The sequence below is a fragment of the Astatotilapia calliptera genome, chromosome 23 (genome assembly GCF_900246225.1).
Source record: "Astatotilapia calliptera chromosome 23, fAstCal1.2, whole genome shotgun sequence".
NCBI lineage: Eukaryota > Metazoa > Chordata > Actinopteri > Cichliformes > Cichlidae > Astatotilapia > Astatotilapia calliptera.
This window is the reverse complement of record NC_039323.1, coordinates 13118699-13141683: the sequence shown is the minus strand read 5'-3', so window position 1 is coordinate 13141683 and position 22985 is coordinate 13118699. Positions and strand designations below refer to the sequence as shown.

Below are 22985 nucleotides of genomic sequence, written 5' to 3'. Positions count from 1 at the left end.
CTAATAATGCCGCAGTTACTCTGCTAAAAGGCATGCTGGGTAATGGTTAGTGGGCAGATAATATGTTGAGGCTTATGTCCTTTAATTGTTCTTACAGGGAGCTTAAATTTGCTCATAAAGTGCTCATAAAACTTAGAACTAATGCATGCTGATTGGGCCTTTAAGGATTTATGACAGGGTAGGCTCCCTTAATAGTTCCTGTTTCCAAACGATAACTCCAACAGACGTTAGGAGCGTAGTCAAAGTCCATCAGAAATGTCCAGGTGTGTAGAAGAAGAAGCTCTTTGTGGTGGTTGATGCTATCTAGAGGCTGATACTATAAAATCTCTGCTGCTTCTCACTTTCTAAAGTGGCTCATGAGGCTGTGATGTCATTAAGGTATTTTACTCCAATTAAAAGAAATAAAAGTGAACCGTATCTAGTGTCTTAACTACTTTGATCAAAAAGCTTCAGAAAGCCCCTTCTGGAGTAGCTTGCCGGCACTCCCTTTGAAACAGGAAGTCAACGGAAGTTCTCCATTATATTAGAGATTGGTTTAGAGATTGCAACAAGGAACAGGTGAGGTAAAGATAACGTTACTCAAGGCTAACAGGTGTTTTTCCTGAAGACGGAATTGTTTGTAAGTCCAAGCAGAGTTTATTTGAAGCTGCACTTTATTAACACTAACCAGCCAGATGTTTAACTTCAATTGAAAACGGCAGCATTAAAAAGTGACCTCATATCGACCCGAGAAGCAAAACAGGTGGTTAAGACCTGACTCTGTGAAATCTTATTGAAGAGTAAAGTTCATTGTTTGTGTTGTCCAATTTTAATTATTCTGTGTACTGCTCACAGAAGAATGAGCTGCTCTAAACTTACATAAAGGCCATCGGATGCTTTGGCTGGAGGACCCTGAGCTACACCTGCTGAAGTCATTCCTACTTCACATTTTGTATCTTATTTTATAAAACAGTTGGATTTCCACAATCAGATTCTACAAATATCACGTTTCATCTCGATATTTCCCATCAAAAGTGATTGAAACAAATAGGAGCAAAATTTTTGTCACTTAGATTTCATTTCACGTTCCGATTTATCTTTCCACCCTTAACAACAACCATTTTTCTGCTTCTCCACAACATATTTCTTTCTGGTTTTGCTTCTCCTTGTACTGTGTAGCTTTATCTGGATCATGTTTTCTGTCCAAAAGAGAAAACAATTGAGACACTCAGCATGTAGGAAATTAATTTTAACCCCGCTTTATTAAAAAACACTATCCACTCCTCCTTAACCCATGTTCTCTTTAACCTTGAAAAAAACATGGAGTCTTGTCTCATCAAATTCCCAGTCCAAGAATACAACATGACCCTTTATCTACATGCAGGCCAGCATGCATACTCATTCAACCCGACAAGGTCAAAGGAATTTATTAGCAACCTTAACATGTTCCAGAGCCAGAAGTAGCTGTGTTGTATGTTGATTTATTGTATATTTCCATATACAGTACTAACCATATTCATGTGCACTTCAATACGCCCTCTACCAGCTAATATTTTTTGACCGGGAGTCATTTTTAAAACTGTAAATCTTCTTTATTAATGCAAGATTATCAGTGAGGTTCTAACTGTTACTACTGTTTTTCACAGTGAAATTACAAAATTACATATTTTCCAACACTGATGGGAAAAAAAACTACAAAAGTCCAACCAAAAAGGAGAAAAATAAATAAATTCAAGACTGAAATGATAAATTTATATGAAAACAGTGGCAAATTTAATAGAAATGATTGACTAATGATAATTATTAAGTAATCAATAATTACATGGAGAAACTAGTATAACTTTGCTGAAAAAATGTCACACTGGGAGAAAAAATAAAACAAATCTATGAGAAATATTTTAGAAAAAAACAGTGAATTTCCAAGAAAAACATGAAAAATTTGTGCGAAAATCATCATTTATTAGGTTTTCGTTATCAAACCTGAAAACCAAAAGTGAATTACGTTTTCGTGTTTTTGTCACCCATTCAATAGAAATACATCGTCTACAGCAAAATTAGAAAATAATCTGATATCATATTTTGTCTTGTGGATTAAAAAGAAAAATCTTTACACAGTCTGATAGTGACTCGAATTTTGCCTAGAACATTTTTTGCATTATTTTATGATAAACAACATCATAAAATGTCATACATTTTCGTAAATGGGACACACAGCCTTATAATTTATTGCAATCCTTTTTATTATACAAATAGATTTTCCTGTGGGGCACCTGTGTTGGCACTACCACGCATGTTTAAAAATCAAATCAAATGTCAGTCATTTGAGTCTGATGTTTAGTTTTTTAACAGTTTTTTTTTTTATATTTTAATTTTTTCAACAGATGTCAATTCTTTCCAGCAGACATCAAAATGGATCGATGATGTGAGAACGGAGCGAGGCAGTGATGTCATAATCATGCTTGTTGGCAATAAAACAGACTTGGCAGACAAGAGGTATGTCGCTCTGATCTAATGAACAGATCTTTGTTGGAGAGACAAAACTGAAATCAAGCAAGTTTGATGCAAAAGTTAAAATTTAGATCTTGTCAGTTACATTGGTGTTCATGAATGTTGAATTATAAAGGATGATCCGGTGTATCCTCTGATAAAAGAGAATAAGCATTTTTATCAGAGGATTTACCATCATTTGGCCAGATTTGGCTAGAACCGACAACATTGTAAAGAAAAAGTAAATAATGTGCTACCGCAAATTCCCAAGAAAGCAGCCTGCTTTGATGATGGATTAGCTCTGTTTTTCTGTGGAGGGTTTCCTGGAACGCCCACATCTGGAAACCTTCCAACAGGAGAGGAGGTGACCCTGTTTGTTTACCGAGATCAGCCACAGTCTTTTGGAGTTTAAGAGTCAGAAATGTGAAAATGAATCAGTCTGCGATGTGTTCTACAGTAGCACGGATCACAGATTCTGACCTGAGATTGATGCGGTGAATATGACAGTCAGGGTTGATCTTTCCACACAGGAGTGTGGCTGCTCCTCTGCATAGGCCCATTGCAGCTGCTGCTCCATCAGTTTCAAAGTCAATAAACCATGCGGGTTGTGACGCCTTCATGCCATGGCTTTGTAACTGCAGCTGTTGTAGGATGAAAGGCGGGGCATACCTGAGGAGGTCATCAGTATGTTGCAGCCAGCTGATGTTAGATGTTGGACTGAAAAATCTTATATAAATATTTACGCCACCCCAATGAGAAATAAACTGGCTATGCTTATTACTATTATTATTAGTATTATTATTATAGTGATTATGGGGGGGGGGCTCCTGTATTTGGAGGACTTCCTGTCAGACAGCCTGCTTCAAAGAGGGAAAATTATTGCTTGCTTTAGTGTTTTCGTCTGTAGGGACACTTGAGCATCATGAGCTGTGTGCATGAGGGAATTCATTTTTATTCATATTCTATATGAAGCTGCCGACTGTGTCTGTGGAGGAAAGAGTAGGTGAGAAACTGCTGATGAGACGCAGTGTTTAATAAACCTGAGATTGATTTCAAGTGGGCCGGCTGAAAAAAAAAACCAGGGTAGACGTGAGAGGACATGGAGCAGAAATATACGTTAGTGGACAGGAGAAAATAAAGAGAGAATTGAACCATAAAATTACTTTTGTCCTGGTGCAAAAATGTGTTGATGTGTATAAAATGCAGGCTGGAGATCAATTTCAGATGGTAAAAACTATGTGATGTGAAAATTGAATGAAAATGACCAGCAAGTCTTTTAGAAAGTTACTGCCTTTTTCTCCGCCTTTTTTTCTGAAACCATTTAGAAGTGCAAAACATTTAACTTACCCACTACATGTTATTTATTTATGCAGAGTATGTGTTGAAATACAGACGGAGACAAAGCCTAGTGCAGCCAAGCTGTTATATCAGTTAAAATAACCAAATTGATGATATTATTATACAGTTTTTTTAATTTTGTTTTTGTTTACATAAAAGCATTTGTTGTCAGGAAGTCCAAGAAGTACATCCAGCAAACTGTGACATTACAATGTGGGCATATCTTATACCTTAGTAAAATTTTTACCCATGAGTTATCTGCCAAGCTGAAGTTTTGGTGGTTTGCTAGTCTGGAGATTTCAGGTGTGTGTTAACACTATGCTCTAAGAAACTGGAAAAAATGAAAGAGCTAGAACTCAGACTATAAGGGCCTCGGTTAGCATGTTCACCTCATACAAATAAATATTAATTAATTATTCTAGAGTCAAATGTGAGGCAGACTGGGTAATTAACAGGACAATGATCCCAAGCACAGCAACAAATCTCCAAGAGAATGTCATGGTGTGTCCTTGGTATGTCCTTGGTGTGACCCAGTATTTTGTATTTAATCTATATTTCTTGATTATTTGTTATTCATGGTTATAGTTCTCTTGAGGTTATATTTTGTTGTTCTAGCTTCTAATTTCAGTCAGTGTATCTTCCCAGTGTCCGTGTCATGTCTTCTCTGTGCTTTTTTCCCTGTTCCACAGTTCATGCTTCTGTCTCAGTGTCAAGTCCGCGTCTCTGTGTTATACGTCCTGTTTTACTTTGACAGTCTTTGTCTTGTTAGGTCTGATTACTCCCAGTTGTGCTCTCCTCCTGTGTCTCATGCTGTCTGTTATTCCCTCTGTGTTCCTAACCAAATTCTAGTTCGTAATTCCTGGTTTGTTTTCGTAGTTTAAGTTTCCTAGTATTAGTTCCCTGAGTCTACATGACTCAGGGAACTACATGCTGTAGTAGGTTTTTCTACACACTGCTTCTGTATTTTGGTTTAGTTTTTGTTAAATAAATAATGTAGAATAGAATAGAATAGAATAGCCCTTTATTGTCATTGTACATGTGCAAAGAAATTGTAATTGCTCCACACCAGCTGTGCCGGAATACAATATAAAAAGTAGACAGTAGGAATAAATAGCAAATATATATATGTACACACATGTATACAAAATAAGAGAAAGGCACGTGTGTCATTTGTTGTTGCATTACTTTTACATTAATTCTAAGACCTGATAGGGACCGGCTAATTCTTTATTGTGTCCTGACGTGTAAAACCTTTGAACTGACAGAGGATGAACTTTCTTTTTTTCCCATGATTGTATGAACCATAGCCAGTTTGACTGAATGATAAATGACCTCACAGTGCTTCCCATTGTTCCCGCCACACCACTGGAAGGGTCAGTTCCTGTGGGGAAACAAAAGGCTATGAAAAGTAACAGAACTTTGGTTATAAATGGTTATAAATGACCGCTTGCTAACTGGAAGGTTGACATTGAGCGTGGTAACGAATGAAACGTAAGAGTAGGTTTCTGTCTGTAAACATGGGTGCGAGAACTAAAACCGATCCCCTGATTTACTGATTAAATGTAAATATACTCAGGAAGTCTTTATCTTTCTTTCTCCATTTGTGAAATACAAAACTTTACTGAATGTTGGGTTTTCCTCCACAATCAAGTAATTTAAATGTTATGGCCAGCTTTATTTTAGCATGCAGTAGCAGCAACTTTGACGGCCTTAGAGAGAAATTCCCTTTGGCATGTTTGTGTCTGAACTCTCAGCCTGTCAGTAACTGTGAAGGGGAAGCAGGAAAAAATGCTGCTGATTGCAACTTTCAGAATGTGTCTCGCTGGACCTGTCAATAGAGGTTCATGGCCACAAAAACAACAGGCGAAGTAAAAAAGCTCTGGTTTGAGGTTACACTGAGACTGCGTGGGAGCTGCAGGTCTGCAGTGGTGTATACACACACATAAATTATCCCACGCAGTGTAAGAAGTATATTTATCATCTTCAGCTGGTGGAATTTCAGGTGATGTCTTTATATGTTTAATAAGCTTCAAGCTATTTTAGAAATGTGTGCCTCCAGCTAAAGTGCTTAAACTCACTGAACCTTTTTGTCTTTAATTTGATGATAATTTAGCTTCGGTGCAGTTTAGTTTTTCCTTTAATGCAGTGTGGACGTTAAAGCCTTCCAGTAAATGTTCCGTGGTATAGAAGTAAAGGCTGTTCAGTGCATTAACATCACCTCACCATCCTCTTCCAGCGTGCTTAGGTAAATCAGTAGTTCCAAGCCTGACAGCAGTTTGTTGAAATCAGTGCAGGAAATCTGAAACCCTGCAGGTTTTTAGTGCTCCAGTTTCAACCAGCAAAATCTTAATGAAACAATACTACATAGTGTCCTATCTCTTGCTTATGTGCTTGGACTTGCAACAGATGATACTCCATAATTGTTACCATTATACAATATATTACAATGCAAACAGCTTTTTGTACAGGAAATTCACTGACAGCTGTACAGACTGTTCTCAGCCTCTTCAGGCAATTTGTGACTAACACTGAATCTTAAACATTTTCCTATGTAATATGTGCACATCATTTTTGTTAGATGACATTTTTTTTTCCTTTCAGTTAACTAAAATCATTTTTCCACAAACAGCTTTAGTTTCTAGTTGACTACAGTGTCCATGTAGGCATAAGAAAAGCATCAATATTAGTTTGGTGGAGCCATATTTTGGACTTCATGTGAATGCAAGCCTTGAACCTGCATTCTTTTTAGGCCAGCAGGGGGCGACTCCTCTGGTTGCAAAACCCCTTTTTTTATTTTTATTTTTTTTTATTTTTTTTTACCTTTACAACGATTTTAAAATAAGTCATTGTTAAATTTTTTAAGATTTCTTGAGGAGAAACAGAGATTCATGTGTGGCGATGTGCTGTGGTGTGATGAAATGATTATCAGGAGGAGCACCTCTCTGAGCCGGGCTCTCTTTGTGTTTGTTGCTTTGTTTATTCATGTGTGGTGGAGCTTTTCACAGTGCTTAGTGCTTAGGGGAGATAAAGTATGTAGAGTTTAGGTACCGTACATCCCCAGGAGCTCTGTATCAGAGAAATCTAGTGTGCATCATACACCAGGCAGCCTCAGCTATGCGAGGCCTGGTGTGAAGACAGGAAGCAGCTCACCACATTGTTTTAGTCCCTTTTTTTTCTTCTATGTTTTTGATCCTACATCTTACCCCCAACCATGTCTTGACATGCAGACAAGAGGAGCTAGGGATCAAATCTCCAATCTTGCGACCTGATCTACCTTCTAAGCCACAGCCACGCCCTGCTGACCCTTGATGTCAGAACTGAGCTGAAAAGTTCAGCCTCATTCAACCAGTTGTCACCAAAACTGCTTATCCAATACGGGCACTGGTTCCCTGCGTGCTCTTCCAAATCCTGCACAAATGTGATTGGTCAATTTGACTCAAACTACAAGCAGAAAGCCATAAAAAAATCCACAAAACCATCACTTGTTGGTATCCACCCTGAGGCTGTTTGGTGCATGTTTTTCTCCCAGCTTCACTGTTAAACCTAAAATCCAAAAGTCTATACATATAAAAAAAAGAATCACCTGGTCTGGTAAAGTGTATTTTAATGAAAAGGAAATAATGATCAAATCAGTGCTTTTGTGAAGGGATTTGATTACTGTGAGTGACATTATTGTTGGGATAATCTGTGCCGCGAGAGAGAGCTGATGTCAGTCATTTCGATTACAACTGTAGTGCTTTTCAAGTGTGCGTGAGCGTTGCTAGGATGCCACATATCCCACATCCATCACGCACTTTTCTTTCCAACTGCTTGTCTGATGATGACTAAGGCACCATGTTGTTTAAGTTGGAAGTCAGACAAATGCATCCAGAAATAGTCCCAGAAGCTCTGGTGCAACTCTGTCAGGTGGTGTTATTATGTAAATACGTCTCTAGTGCACTGTTTTCTGTTCTCGCTGCAGGAACTTCTATTTCTATCCCCGAATCTCTTTCTTCTGCGCAAACGTGACGTTACTGAAAGAGGCAGGAAGCGGTAAAATATGAGGCTGCCGTGTTTGAAGCTTTGAAGAGATCAGTCGGATGTTTTTAACGGAGTAAACACCTAACAATGCTTTCTGTGAGGACAGACTGGTCTAGTTTTCCGGGGCCGATTTAAGCCGCTTGTCTTAACGAACCTGCTGGCTGTTGAGGCTGTGGAGTCAGCAGGATTGAGCTGATCTCTCTGTTTGTGTTAATGGACACCTGACACAGTCTCAGTTTCACAGCGAGAGCCAAACAATCGCTGCCAGATTCATTAAAATGTAATGCAAATTGGCTGTTATTAATTTCTCCCAGGACAAAGTAATTAATCACTTTCAGCACATTAGCCAAGCCTGGTGTATCCTCACAGCCTAAAATAATAAGCTGCTAATCGTGCACTTCACAGTGAGTCTCTCTGCAGCATCCATTTGTCTTTGATGAATGTTAATATGACAAAATTAGCCTTGGCTTTGTGTCCAGATAAACAGTGTATTATTATCTCCAATCTGCAGTGTTTTGATTGAAACGACTCTTCATTTACAGGCAAATCACAATCGAGGAAGGCGAACAGAGGGCTAAAGAGCTGAGCGTCATGTTCATAGAGACCAGTGCCAAGACGGGTTACAACGTCAAACAGGTGAGTGGGTTCAGAGAGAGCCTTGTGTTGAGCGTTTGCCATTTCTCCCTGTGAGTGACAGGTGCAGTCACTGAAAAGCTGCCTGGATGGAGGGCAGCTTAAAGGTGCCCCGTGGAGATTTTTGTTTACATTCACTGTGTGCGTCCCTGAGGTCTGATAAACACGCAGAAGAGACTTCCTGTCTCATAAAACGGTTTCACGGCCGATTTCTTTCTTAATACGTGATTTGCATTCAACGTGCCTTGCTGGCAGTCTTCAGGTTTCAGTATGTTGAATCCTGGATCCTTAAATAGCATCTCAGGCCTCATCGTTCCACATCTGTAGCTGCATGTGGGAGCATTTTGGCCACTGGCATGTTGGCTTTTTGGAGACAGCAGTGACCATATTATTTAGGGTGGAGTGCTGAGTTGTATGCTAAAGTTTACTGGCTTGGTTATTAAGCTTGTTATTAAGATTGTATGGGAGCGTCACATAGACACAGATACCTGCTAATTAGTGCTCAGCAACATCCAAATAAAATCCCAGAATTTCACTCATCAAAGGTGAAGCTCCCACTTCTTGGACAGTCTGTTCAGTACAATTACCCGCACAGCAAGCCAAGTTATTTAATATAATTATTATTTGTTACCAGGCTTATGACCTGCTGTGCCTGTTCCCTTCGCTCATGTGTGAAACCACAGACATTTGTCATGTTTTTCTTTTTATTTATTTCTTCATTAAAATACTGTAAGTGGTGAGCTGGCAGTGTGACTGTTAAATAGTTAATTCTGATCGATTAACACATGAACAACAGCACAAACATGATCCAGAGATCCAGTTAGGGATTCCAGTTAGCTGAGGTGAAGCTAACTGGAAAACCGAACTGGAATATGCCTCTATTCCTGTAATACCGTGGCTGAATCATAGCAAACTTCACTTGATGAGGATGGAGTGTTTCTTCCTCCATATTTATACCCTCCATGTTTATTTTAGCTGCAGTGTGTTCACATCCAAAACAGAGAATGGTGCAATAAAGCTGTTTTTTATCGAAAAATTCATTTGTTAGCACTGTTGGTCAAAAACTCGGCCCTGCTGCTGCTACCAAGGCAAAGCTCTGCATTCATTCTCTAAATGACATTTACTTACTAACACTAATGTTTAGAAAAGATTTAGGGCTTTCAGATACAAAGAGAAGCATAGCCTGGTTCATCAAAGGTGTTTCTGTTCCTGAACAGATGATCTTTGTTGGAAACAATGACTGTCTGTGAAGTTAATAAGCAGTGAGATGAAGGGAAGCTGCACTGTGTCTGTCAGTGAATGGTGTTCCTGGCGGGCGCCTCGCTCGCCACACAGCAGCGGAGACAGAGGAGGCTATTCTTCACCTTATTTCTGGGCACTAACAGTGAAATGGTACCGCTGAACAGAGCACTGTGAGACCTGCCGAATAAAGGTCACAGTCCTGCCTTTTACAAGCTGCTGGGCTGTGCCAGCCTTACAGCAGAAGGCATTTATTTTTATTACCTATACTGGTCTATAAACATGATTTGTTATCGGGGTGTAACTTGTCACAGATTGCCGACAAGATATTTGGGGTCATTTTAAAATGGTGTTATCATTTGCAAATTTGTGACTTTAGAGTAATTCGATGAAGAATCCTCCAACCTGGCCCATCACTGTCAGCTGACTTTTTTGTGTATAATAATTTTAATATTTTTAATGAAATTTTAATGAAAATTTTTACGTGATATACAATGAATATTTTCTGCCTTACAGGCACGTCCAAATTTGTTACATTTGATGAAATGTTCAGGACTGAAGACATGTTTAGGCTCTGTTATAAACTGCAGCCAAACATCAGTGGCACAATCTAAAGAACAGGCATGGCTCACCCCCAAGCCTCTACTTTATTTATTTATTTATTTTAATAAGGGGTTATCTGATTCGCTCCTTGTCTGGCTTCTCACCCGGATCTAATTTGCCTTGGGAAAATTGCCTCAGACAACATAACTCACATTTTCTGTTTAGATTTCCTTGATGTGGAGTGGCCCAGCTCATATTTTTCAGAGGATTTATTTATCCCTTCCCCAGCTCTTTCAATTAATAATGTAATACTTTAATGTAATAACAATTAATATGCTTTATTTTGTATTTACCTTTATTTTTTTGACCCTAATATGCCACCACCTGAGCTAATCAGCAAATGTATTAGGATTAGATTAGACGCTAAGTGTTGTGTGACCCTGTCTTTATTCTGCTCTTGTTTTTCAGCTGTTTCGGCGTGTAGCTGCTGCCCTTCCAGGGATGGAAAGCATGCAAGAAACCAGCAAAGAAGGGAGTATCCTTTAAGCAGCAGGCACATTATTGTTGGTTTGCATGGTTCTTCTCTTACACACCAGCATCTAATGTCACTGTACCACCCACCCTTTACCGGTCGCTTCACTCGAACTGTATTTTTGTTATTTGGTCGTTGTGTGCTTTGCCCCCACAATCCTAGCAGGTGCAGTTAAAAATAAGGGAAAATACAGACAGTATAAAACACTGTTGAGTCACTTGTAGGTTTTGAACAGTCGAAAGTGTCCTTGTTAACATTTTGGCTGACGGCAGACTGCAGACACACACGAGTTCGGTCAGTAAGTAATTCGTCAATGACGTATGACTTTGTGATTTTGCGTCTGCATATGATCACAGTGGATTTTGAATCAAAGAACATGTGTTTGAAGTGCAGACATTCAGCTTTTATTCATGAGATTTAACTAAAAATTTGCGTTAAATTATATCCATTTTTATACAATCCCCTGTTTTCAGATTAATCTAATGTTCATTCAAATACAGATATTTGTTCTACTGGTTCTTTCTCTATGATATGAAATCTCTTTTTTCCCAGTATTAGTAAATCTTTTATTTAAATTAGGTATTTTAGTTTTAGGGTTTTGTTTTTTTGTTTTGTTTTTTACTATCAGTCAAATTTGTAACAAACAGCTACCTTTTTGATTCTAGTTAACACATTTCTAATTGAAGTAGCACTAAAATGAAATTGTTCTGTGGGTTCATAACCTTGATAAACTGACATCCATTACAAAATCACATTACAGTCCTAAAACAAGGATCACATTGTGTTTCTGCACAGGCCTGAGCTTGAGGTGGTAGACCTTCATATAGTTAGCCAGTCTTCTTTTTTTTTTTTTTTTTTTTTTTACCATATATTAACTTATTTCGCCCGCTTTAATATAGTTATGTAGAGATTGTCTGATAGTAGATTAGATATCCCTTTATTATTTGCACTAATATAGCCTTTATAAGCATGATTAAATCTTTAATTAGACTCAGTCTGTTGTTTTAAATAATAAATTTCCAAGAATTTGGAATTAATTGCATTAGCTATTCAGCTTCTTTTTGTAATTGAATTCAAATACATTTTAAACCCTCCTAAAAAAAACGTAATATCGCGAAAAACTGAGAAAAGAGGAAACATTCTGTTTTCATGCCATCAGTCACCGCACAGGTGGTGAACTCTATTTAATAGACGACTGCCACCCGTCTAATTAAAGTGTTTTCAGCGCGACACTCTCAGGTTTTTGTTTTTTGTTTCATCGCTGGTGCCTGACAGGCAAAGGAGGGGGCGGTCAGTCAGACACTCAGTACCTGCGGTTTTGTCTGCAGTGTCTCAGGTTTGCTCATTTAAACAGTGACAGGAGTCTCAGCCATCAGCTGCATACACCTGTCCTGACTGACACCTCATATCTGCTGCTGCCAGCCGAGCATGTCACAGCTTCACCTGCGGACGGTTTGTCGGGACCTGAAGCATTAAACCCTGGCACAGTACGCTTTTTATTCAGGAAGTAGGAGGACCGTGAATGCTGCAAAACACATGAATTTTCACAGAGTGATTACTGCATCACAGATAGTTCTCCAAACTAATGAATAATAAACTTGTTTGAAAGAGTAATCTACTATTACTATGAAATAAAACACAAACGGCTAATTTATTAATTTATTTATAATTATTCTACAGAAAACAAGTGTTTACAAGTAAGAAGTCACAGCATTAACATTTAATCACCACATTATTACTTTGAAAATCAGCCTGCCTGGGATGGTCTAAGCCTGGGTGCTGGAGAGTAGAGTTTGTCTGTTAAGTAAACCTCAAATTAAGGAGTGCAGTCTTGTCAAGCAAAACTGGACCAGAGCTTTAACCTCTTGAAATACTTGAGTGTCCTTGAGAGTTTGCCTAACCAGTCTACGGGGCTTTTGCCTTGGAGAAAGGATTTCATTGCGTCCCTTGAGGTGTCGTCTGGAGATTCCTGCATGCCTTCAACCGTAGCGAGGCCCCAGTGGGCACTGAACTGGGTCAGAGCTGCCCTTCTGTTCTTGAGCTATTCGGTGGAGGATGCTGGAATCAGTGGTCTTGCCTCGCCCCTGGCTTCACCGAGCGGTGACCTCTAACTCACACTGGGCCAGTTTGCTGTTAAGTGTGAAGCAGCTGGGATGAGAATCAGCACCGCCACGACCTGGAGTAGTCACTCTGGATTGAGGATGAGTTAAGTTGCTTCCCCAAGTGGAGGAGCCAAAGTATACTGGGGTCTTGTTCAGTTGGTGAAGCCCTTAAAAGCCCTTTTCCCTAATTCTGTTCTGATTTTTGGGCCAATCAATTGTATGATATTGTGAGAACAAAGGCTGTATTGGTTGTGGTTTTTACACATATAAACAGATAAATAAGAGGGAACCAGCCCAAGGAGATTGATAGATAAAGACCAACCAATGGGAAAATCTGCAAATATACAAAGATTGACATTTAGCAGCAGCATACAAAGAACAATGATGTACACGATTTCCATAGCCAGTAATAAAACATAAAGCACAATGGCAGACAGCATCCAACCTCTTTAGGTATTGGCCAGGTGCATTCATAAAAAGCAGGTCACCTTCATCCAATAAAAGTCAAAAAGTTGCATGAATCAAGTGTTTTCTCACTTGGAGGGAGAAACAGGATTGATTTCTAAAAAAGTAACTTAGTTTTAGTTTTAACTAGACACAAGCCTTTGAATGTGAGTTTTAAACGACAAATTCTGATCTATAATGATCCCTAGATACTTGTAAGATGTCACCATTTCACAGAGCAGAGCGTTAAAGTGAAGCTGCTATTTACTGACTGAGAGAGGTCTAAACAGTCAGTAGTGGCCGAAAGAATAAATTGGCAGATATAGATGATGTTTTGTCCCTTAGAGATGGGGGCAAAGCTGTCCTTTAGTTCCTAATTTTGTGAATTACATATAATCGCTTTTAAGCTGTCACGGGGTTATTTGGTATTTATTACTTTGATACTACGTGGTACTTATTGCCTTTTCATTATTTAATGATCACCCCATTGTTACCATGTTATTTATGAGCTGTAAGTGCTGCTGATTTCATGTAAGGATGATTTTCAGCATTCTGCTTTCTGTGAAAATTCACTGCATGTTTTCGTATCTGATGTTAAAGGAGACAGATGAAGCCAGTGAGACAGATTTGGCTGTAATTTTCATCAATAACCCTCAGGCAGTCTGGGTTTCTGCTTTCATTTTTACAGTTGTTACTTTATCTGATTACATTTTTATACTCAACAGTGAGGTAGACTATTTCCCACATTTCTCTTTCTATCATAGATTTTTCGGGTCAAGAAAAACTAGCAGTTTTCAACCTAAAGTCTTCAGATCCCATTGCTTTTTCAGGCTTTGTAAAGTCATTTAAATTTCCCATCATGGCCTTTGTTCTGGGACCTCCTGTTCCTTCCATGTGCGTAAATCCCAACACAAAGTAGAACGAGCATCTGTGACAACACATATGACTTTAATTATGTCAGATGCAGCCTGAGAGGCGATGGTGGGGGGAAGGTGGGTTGCAAAGTGGGATGCACGTCTGATCTTTTTGATCTTCAGAATAAGGATGGTGATATCAAGCAGAAAAAGCCTCAAGTATTTGAGTTTTAGATTCTTGAAGATATTTCTCATCTGAAATACGTCTGCAGTTCTAAAAGCTGACTGGGAGTCGAAGGAATTTAATTTACTGGAGCTGTCACTTTGGAGGCAGGCCTGACATCACGTGGTTGTGACTTGTTGCCCCACCTTACCATGATGTGAGATACTAAGGTCACCCCGGTTGAGGTGGGAGCGGAGCTTGGGAAGGGATTTCAGGACTGCGTTATATATATGTGGCTGATAGTTGGTGTCATAGGCCACCACATCTATTCATAGATGGCCGTTCCAGTTGGACATGGATGGCCTCCTTTACTCATCACACCATCTGTTTTCTCTGTTGATTATGTGAACATTTCCATGTTCCCCTCATCTTTAATGGCGAATCTCTATCTGAGTCTTCTTTGATTATTCTTAAAATTTGTCTAGAACATATTTCGTGTCCATCTATGACATGTTTATATTATGGAACAGCTTAGAAAGGCACAAACTTGTCTGTATATTTATGATCTCTCAAGTCACACTGTATATCAGGACAGAAAGTAGGATTGAATAATACTATGGTGAAGCACTGGCGAAGCAGGAGTGTCAGAGATATTCAGGTGTGCTATGTGGGGGCTGCTGTAACGTCACACTGCCATCTTCATGCAGGGATGCACTGCAGAGATCTAACGAGCTCACTTCTTTCTAAATTTCTTAAACTATGATGAGGAGGAGTGATTGCAGCATTAAAGTGTACATACAGCCACCTGATGTTTGTTTTAGATAGGCTTGAAAATGTGTGAATCATAATATAACCCATTCTGTGTCCTAAAACTGCTAGCAGAGGTAAACACGACCTGGCACCCAGCAGACAGAGCGAAGGAAACATTCTTTTAATTATGCCTAAAGCTGAGCTGCATTCACAGTTTCTGCTGCTAATGTTGTCATAGGCAACTAAGTGAGCAGTCTGTGAATATGTTCATGCAGCATTGCTCAGAGAATTTCATTACGTTTGTGCTGGTAGTGGCCATGATGTGCCCGTTCTTCTTCAAATAAATAAGAAATAATACCACACGTACTGAAAATATTTCTACTGTAAGTTTGTCATCCTGTGGAGGTAAAAGTAACCGTAGCAACCGTATGAGAAGCGTAACCTGTGGTGGAAAATGCTTTTTAAACCTAAATTTGTCAACAGAGTCAACAAACATTTTATGATGTGTTATATGAGATTTATCTGGAAATTATTTCCTGGTCCCCAAACAAATGTCCAGAGGATTTACCGTCATGTCTGCTATGCTAGCTAACAGCAGTAGAAACTGAACTTTCATAATAAGAGCCCTGGTATTGTTGTCTTGACTGGTTGTCATGGGATGAATGGTGAGGCCAGTGCAGAAATCCTGCAGAACTGCACTCTTTTCAATGGCCAGCAGAGGGCAAGTCGTGAATTCAAAAAGAAATCAGGCCTGCAGCACCTTCGCTCTGGGACCACAGTAAACACTTTTATAATGAGTTTATGCTGCACAGGGAGCTGCTTAGTAAAAGCTGTACTTTGGAAAACACACTATGACTGTATATAAAAGATGGATGTAGCTTCCTAGAAAAGTATGTTTATTATATAAAATATGGTCAAAAAAGATGATAAAACAGGAAATGCCTCAGAGGTTTGCATTTGGTGTCTCTCAGGCCTCGCTAGTCGAACCCAGTTTAGTTTTTACTAAGAGTTGTTCTGGTGTTATAAACTATCTAATAGATTCGGTAAGCTAACAGCACTCTGAGGTCCTTGGATCATTTCTTTATTGCAGCCATGTTTCCTGTTTTAATGAAGCATTATGGATGTAGGGTGCGAGCGGAGTGAGGTGGTGCGGTGATGGATGACAGGTGATGACAGCAGCTTTGTGGCTCTGCTGACACTGTCACTTAATGGAGCAACTCCTCTGTTATTGCATTGTGAATGTTATTAATCTCACCGGGAGAAGGGCGCAGATAGGCTGAGACCAGGATACACGTGTGGAAACTGCTTTTATTACAGTTGGATATTTGTCTTCATATTAAAGTGGTTCATCTCCAACTTCAGATTTTTAGTTTTGGATTCTTATAAAAGGTGCTTTGCATGAGTCACTGCTCCAAATAATCCTTACTTACTTAGTGTTTGAAGCCAGAGACATTAGAAGGATGACACAGCATGTCTTATTCACACGAGCACTTTTTTTCTACATCTGAGTGCTTTCTATCTAACGCTCACTCTCCGATGAATACATCAGCAGCTTTTGGGACTGGAGCACCCAAGAATTGAAACACAAATCTTCGGATTAGTAGATGACCTGCTCTACCTCCAGAACTAAAGCCACCCCGATAGATTTACATACAGAAATGTCCAACTTCTGAAAAGTATCCTAAAGTACATGCTCAGAACTCAGTTGGGACTCTGCTGAAGTGTCACTCAAGCCCAGATTGCTTTGATAGCAACCTTTAGCTCATCCATGTTTGTGGGTGTTTGTCATCGTCTCCTGTGTTCTTTGTGGGGTTCTGCAGTAGTCCTGGCACTGTGGGCAGGTGCTGGGAGAGGAAATTGGCATCCCCATTAAGCTCATTGACAGATGGAAGCATGCAGTGCTCTTAAGTCTCCTGATGGATGGCTGCTCAGTCACTGTAGACCAGTCAACACCAGCAGATGAAATGCACAAGTACTACTTTTTTTTTTTCTTGGCTAACCATATCTATAAAGTGAATTAGTTCTACTGACAGAGACGTTTGTATTGTTCGTGTATGAATCGAGCCCTTAGTGAAACTGCAATCTAGTGTAACTTTGTGTCTGTGTAACTTGTTGGGGGTGGAAGGCTTTCTAAAGCTTGCCTTCATTAGCTTTAATTGGTAATCCTGTACATGCTTCTTTTATTTTTTTACATCCTGGAGAAAACTGAAATGAAAGTTAATTCAGGGTCAAACTTTGTAAATATTTAATCTGAGTATCCATAATTGGAACGGAAGAGATGACATATAAATAACAATTTGCTGACTCAAATGGTAAAAGGGAATGAAACAAATCAAATAAAATACTGAGTGAGCAGAATGAGCTTTAGCTTTGTGGATTTCTTTGAACAGTTTGTCCCTTGTTGCCTTTAATGGCTGGTTTTAAATTGGGGCCAGACAGGTCGTGCTGATTTATGCTGGATGTCACCTGTGCAGTGCAGCCTTCTGCTCTCTTCCTGAGAACAGCTTCCTGTCTAATCACAGCGCCTCATTACCGCTGCGGCGCTGCAGATGGGGAGAGTGAAAAAGGTTCTTGACCCAGATTGAGTGCTGGGGTCATCCATGTTTGTAAGAGAGAGAGGAAGGAAAAAAGAAATCGCATCAGACCAGGATTATTATAGTTTTTATTTTTATTTGTTTTTTGTCCTTTAACTTGAGTTTATTCCCAGTTTCCAGAGTGGCTTTGTTGGTTTCAGTTCAGTTTTCATTGTTTGTCACTGTTGCTCGGTGTGGAGCACAGGTGTGGCTCACTGAGCTGGCAACCTTTGTGCCAGAAGGTCACAAGGGCTCGGGTTTGATTCCCTCGGCCACTTAATCTGTGTTGTTCTAGCGGATAAGCAGGCTGTGAAAATTTACCAAAAACCATAAAAACTTCAAAAAAATTGTAGAACAGACAATAGCTTTCATTCATGGATTTAAGTTTAGAGTAACTGTCTCCATGTCGCCAGCAACAGCAACTCTTTAAGATTTAGGTGAATTTGCAGCTGATTCCACATCGAGGAGGCTGCAGAATTTTACCGCTTTTATTTTTCCAAATTCTCCATGATAGACAGTATTTACTGCCTATATATAAACAACATCAGCACTATATTTAACAGCAATATAGTACAACAGAAGTAGAAAGTAATGTGAACTTTTCCTACAAAGCTGGTATATTTCAATCTGATTTTAAGCTGTTAAACAGATATTTGGAGCTGCTTTGACCAATCCCAGCTAAATTTTTCAGTATGCTTTAGGGACAGATGTGTCCCCACCTGGGTTCCAGGCTCACTGGTGACTCTGGGTTGGATGAGCGGTTAGGAAACAGTTTACCAGTGCCTCATTAACCACTGCTAAAACATGCACACTAGCTTTTCAGGCAGCTAAAATATTCCAGTTTGATGGGGCTCATTTGGTTTGGAGATGTTGGCAGCCTCAGTTTCCAGATGGGATCCAATCCAAAGGGGAACGTTCCTGTATATGTTGCATTTAACTGCCGTCCTTGAAGTGACACATAATGACATGCAACCATTAAATATAAAAATATACACACCTGAACTGCTGCCTGGAGCAGTTTGGACTGGTATCTGTCAGCCACACTGGGATTGTTTCTTAAATCACCTGCATGGAGTATATAGGTCACAGTTTTTCAGGCCTCCTTCTTACACATGCATCATGTTCAGCAGAACAGTAATTAGTAAGTAGGAGGCTGCTGCTGCTGCATTTATCAGTAGGTCATCATACAGAAGCACTCAGTCATGGTTTACTTTTGCCTCCATAAGACAAAAGAGCTCATACTGACCGGGAAATAGACAATAACAGCTCACCGGCATTGTGGGAAAAATCATTCTGACTTACAGAAGCTACTCATTAACACGCCTTTGTGCATCAGCTTCCATTTTCAGCTGCTAACAATAGACGAGAGGTTTCCTCGATGAGCTGGGTAATGCCAGCCTCATGAACAAAACACGTTTGTCAAATCTCAAGGTTCACCGTAACACCATGACAGGTCTGCCCGTCCAAGAGCGAGTCAAATTCTTTACCGATTCTTTGACACTAAGTAACACAGTCACATAGTTTGCCTTTTGCTTGGTTAAAAGGTAATTCTTCGTGTTGCATAAAATTTTCTTTAGGTGTCTTGTGGAACGATTTTTGGATAAAATGCATCCAAACCTCATTTGTAGGTTAATTGAAACAAAACTTGAAGCTAAAACAAGGCGTGAACAAGCATCTTAGTAAAAAAAAAAAAAAAATAAAAATATATATATATATATATATATATATATATATATATATATATATAAATATAAATAAGCTGAAAATGAAAGCTGAAACAATATTGTCCACATCAAAATCTAAAATCTAATCAAAATAAAGCTGAAAGTTTCTAGTTTTTGACATTTATGACAATGAAAATAAACATTTTCATTGTCTTTTTTGGAGGACAATGAAAATAAATTTTTTTTTATAATTTTTAATCGTTATTATTGTTATTGTTATTATTGTTGACTCATGAAGAACATGTTCAGTAAGAATTGTTGATTGAAAGCTAAATGCAAAAAAACAGCAGCATCTAGTGGTGGACACTGGTAATGCAGGCTTTTCCTCTTTAGGTCTTCATGTTCCCAAAGGTTCCTTAATCTTCTTCTTCAGTGATTGACATCAAGTTGGACAAACCGCAGGAGCCCCCGACCACTGAGGGCGGCTGTTCCTGTTAATGCTCTGCATCCATCCTGAGGGGGAAAAAAAGAAAACATCATTTACACCACATGCTTGTTTTGTTGCTTCCTATTGGTTAACCGCAGTTGACTTTGCACGTTGCGAATCTGGCCTCCTCACCTGACGACTGGTCATCGGTTGGAGTGAGCAGTGTGTGGGTTTGGTTCGAAAGTAGCCTGGTTTTATTAACAAAACTGCCAAGTTTAAAAAAAAGAAAAAAAAGAAAAGAAAAATCCTACAACTTGCTAAAAAAGGATGTTTGTGGAGGAGAGAACACCAAGTTGCTTTATGTGTACATTTTTTAAAGAGTTTCCCCAGTTTCTTTTCTATTTTTGTATTCAGGGAAATCTCTCCGGAAAAGAGTCATTCCATAAAAATCAGTCGATGCCTCCCACCTGGCCCCCTCTGCTTTTTTCTTTTAAGTGTAGAATAACATTAGTGTTTAAGTGTTAGTTAAGTGTTACAATAGCATTAGTGTTTAACACATACTATGAATATTTTCTGAGTTACAGACCCCTAAAGTACATTTTTTTATTTCACCTTACTGATTTCTGTCTGTTATAAAAGTTCAGGAGATGGAAAAAAAGCAAATCAGTGTTAGGCTGTCAACATGATAGGATCTGTAGAGTGACAGAAATATCATTGGTATTTCTAGTAATTCAGTGGAGAAATTAAAAAAAAAAAAAGTGAGATATGTGGCTGATCCAAATAGGTTATAGCATCTGAAATGTGACTTACATTTTGATCTTCTTGTTGTGAGTCCTCCTGTGATAACACGCTTGAATGTGGCTTATGAAACAACATTGGTGTTGTTATGTTCTGTGAAATGGGTTAAACATGTCAGCCTATGTAAGCCTGAAAATATTCATAGTCTGAAGGTAGAACTCTGCATGACTTCAGTAAATATCTTGAAGTTACTGTACATACACAACGTGCTGACTCTGAGGGAGCCAGGTGGGAACTTTTTAAGATTTTGTTGATTTATTTTTTTGTTGTTTTTCTTTTTCTTTGTTTTCTTTTTTGTTTTTTATGGAATGACCCAACAAGCTCTGTGTGTGAGAGCTGGACAAGAGACGGTAGGCTTGGATATATTTTTATGGATGCCACTGCTGTTATGGGCAAATGCAGAAATCCCCCAAACTGTAACCACTGAAAACTTGTGTAACTCCTAATAGACCTTTATTTTCCAACTTCCCTTCTGCCCATAACTCAGGTGGGATCCATAACTTGGTGTTTGAGTCATTACAGGACAAAGTTAACTTCTCGAGTATCTAATGCATGCCTAGTTTTTAAGCATAGGTACTGTTTACCCATGTACACAAGTTTGAATATGTAAATGGTAACATTACACCCGTGACTCAATGCACTCGGATGACGACTAGTCCAAGTCTTTTTTTTTTCTGTCTGTTTGTTTACGAACTGGATTTGTATACTTGACTAGAGGATATGTTTTTGTCGTGTGTGTGTGCGTGCGTGCGTGTGTGTGGGTGTAAACGTGTGCTTTCTGCATCGGCAACGTTAGAATGCAGTCACATAGAGGGCCACTGACAAGTCGCATCATCCTCGCCACATTACGGCAACTTCGGGGTCACTGTTTTCACCTGTCAGCTGCTGTTGCATTGTGTGGTATCTTGGTGTTTGTGATTATGATGCACATACAGTGTACTTACTGTAAGCGAGCAACGGAGGATCAAAGCCCTCGCCTTGGGTCACAGAGGACAGGCTAAAGTTCCCTGATGACCGGTTCTGTGTTCAAACCGACCTTTAACATTGTAAATCAGTTTCATTCCTGACAATAGACTAATTTGCACATGTAGACCTTTCAGGTTAATATGAAGTTATGAGAAGCTTCATGGTAAATGTACAGTCACTTAATTCAAAGACATTTCTGATTGTCATAGAAACTGTCGTTTCGTGTTCCCACTGAGATGAGTTTTTTTTTGTTGTTGTTGTTGTTTTTTATGTTTGTAGTATGAGGATCCATTTGTGCCATAATTATGTTCACACAAAGACACACTAAGCATTTGTCAGCTGTGTTTGCAATGCATGCAGTGCAAACAGGCTTCCAACAGAATCTTGAGGCAAATGATTGCAGTGATTCTGTGACTGTGAAGCGACGTAAAAACTGCTGTCGGTATGATGGTGAAAAACCAACCATGGACAGACGTTGACTCTGGCTTCTCGTAAAATAAAGATGCAGTCAGACTGTCTCTTAAACTAATATAAGATAATCCATAGTCCAGTGATGAGGTGAGGTTGCGTCTCTTTCATTTGTTTTTTTGATCAAAGTCTAGAGCAAAGTCAACTGATGATTATTCAGTGCCAAAAGTCTGCTGAAGTTCTATAACCTCACCTGATCATTATTTTTCCATCATTTATGCTACAGAGCTGGCTTTTTAAAAGATTTTACTGTGTTACATGTCAAAATGCTCTTCCCTAAAAGCTCAGACTCACTTAGTATTTAATTCAGTTCAGGCACAGCCGACTGAGCGAGAGCCCTTCGGTCAACTAGGTGTCTGTGCAGACGAAGAAAAAGTCACAAGTTTTCCCTGGATGAAGGATCCCTAGCTTTTGTCTGGAGATCTCTTTTAATTTTTCTGCTTTGAAAGCACCCAACAGTTGGTGCTCCTTTACACGCCTGTGGCTGCAGTGCAGGTTTCAAGTTTCGAGTTTTATCGTCATATAAAGGAATGGAAAAATCATAACCAGCAATGAATGCCCTGTACTTAGAGGCACACGTGTCTGATGCCCACCCTGCAGCCGAGGTGGGTCAGCAGAGATCTGCTGCTGTTGGGCAAAAACACCCACTAGTCTGGGACTGACTCTGCTCCAGATGATGCCATGACGTCATGTGTCTTTCTATTTATTTTATCCCTTGTAATAAGTATAAATCCTATATTGGATGAGGCTCTCGTCTTTTTTAAGTGCTGCTCTGCTTGTCTCTCGTTTTTGTGAACAGACATGAAAGTTTAAAAAACGCGGCCAGTTTTTTCAAATCCGGTAAAACGAGCAGGGCGACTTTTCGGGCATGTTTTGGCCACATAGACAGCAGCCGTACAAATGTAATTTTGACACCAGTGGATCCTCATACTAGCACCTAAACTGACTGCTGCCGTTTGTATGATGCAAGGTTGCAAACGGCTCTTAAAAATGTCCAGAGTCGTA

The 22985-nt window shown here is 39.3% G+C and overlaps 1 protein-coding gene across 3 annotated transcripts in view; it reads left to right on the top strand.

The window, feature by feature from the left end:
* rab6ba (RAB6B, member RAS oncogene family a) overlaps positions 1 to 20835 on the top strand; it is a 65219-nt gene extending 44384 nt beyond the window's left edge. For all 3 annotated transcript variants that reach the window (XM_026159780.1, XM_026159781.1, XM_026159782.1), the window contains exons 5-8: positions 2361 to 2472; positions 8367 to 8460; positions 10708 to 10774; positions 19755 to 20835. In XM_026159780.1, coding sequence (XP_026015565.1) covers positions 2361 to 2472; positions 8367 to 8460; positions 10708 to 10774; positions 19755 to 19819 — 338 coding nt within the window. In that variant the 3' untranslated portion in view covers positions 19820 to 20835. The remainder of the gene's footprint in view (positions 1 to 2360; positions 2473 to 8366; positions 8461 to 10707; positions 10775 to 19754) is intronic.
* Positions 20836 to 22985: the final 2150 nt, after the last annotated feature.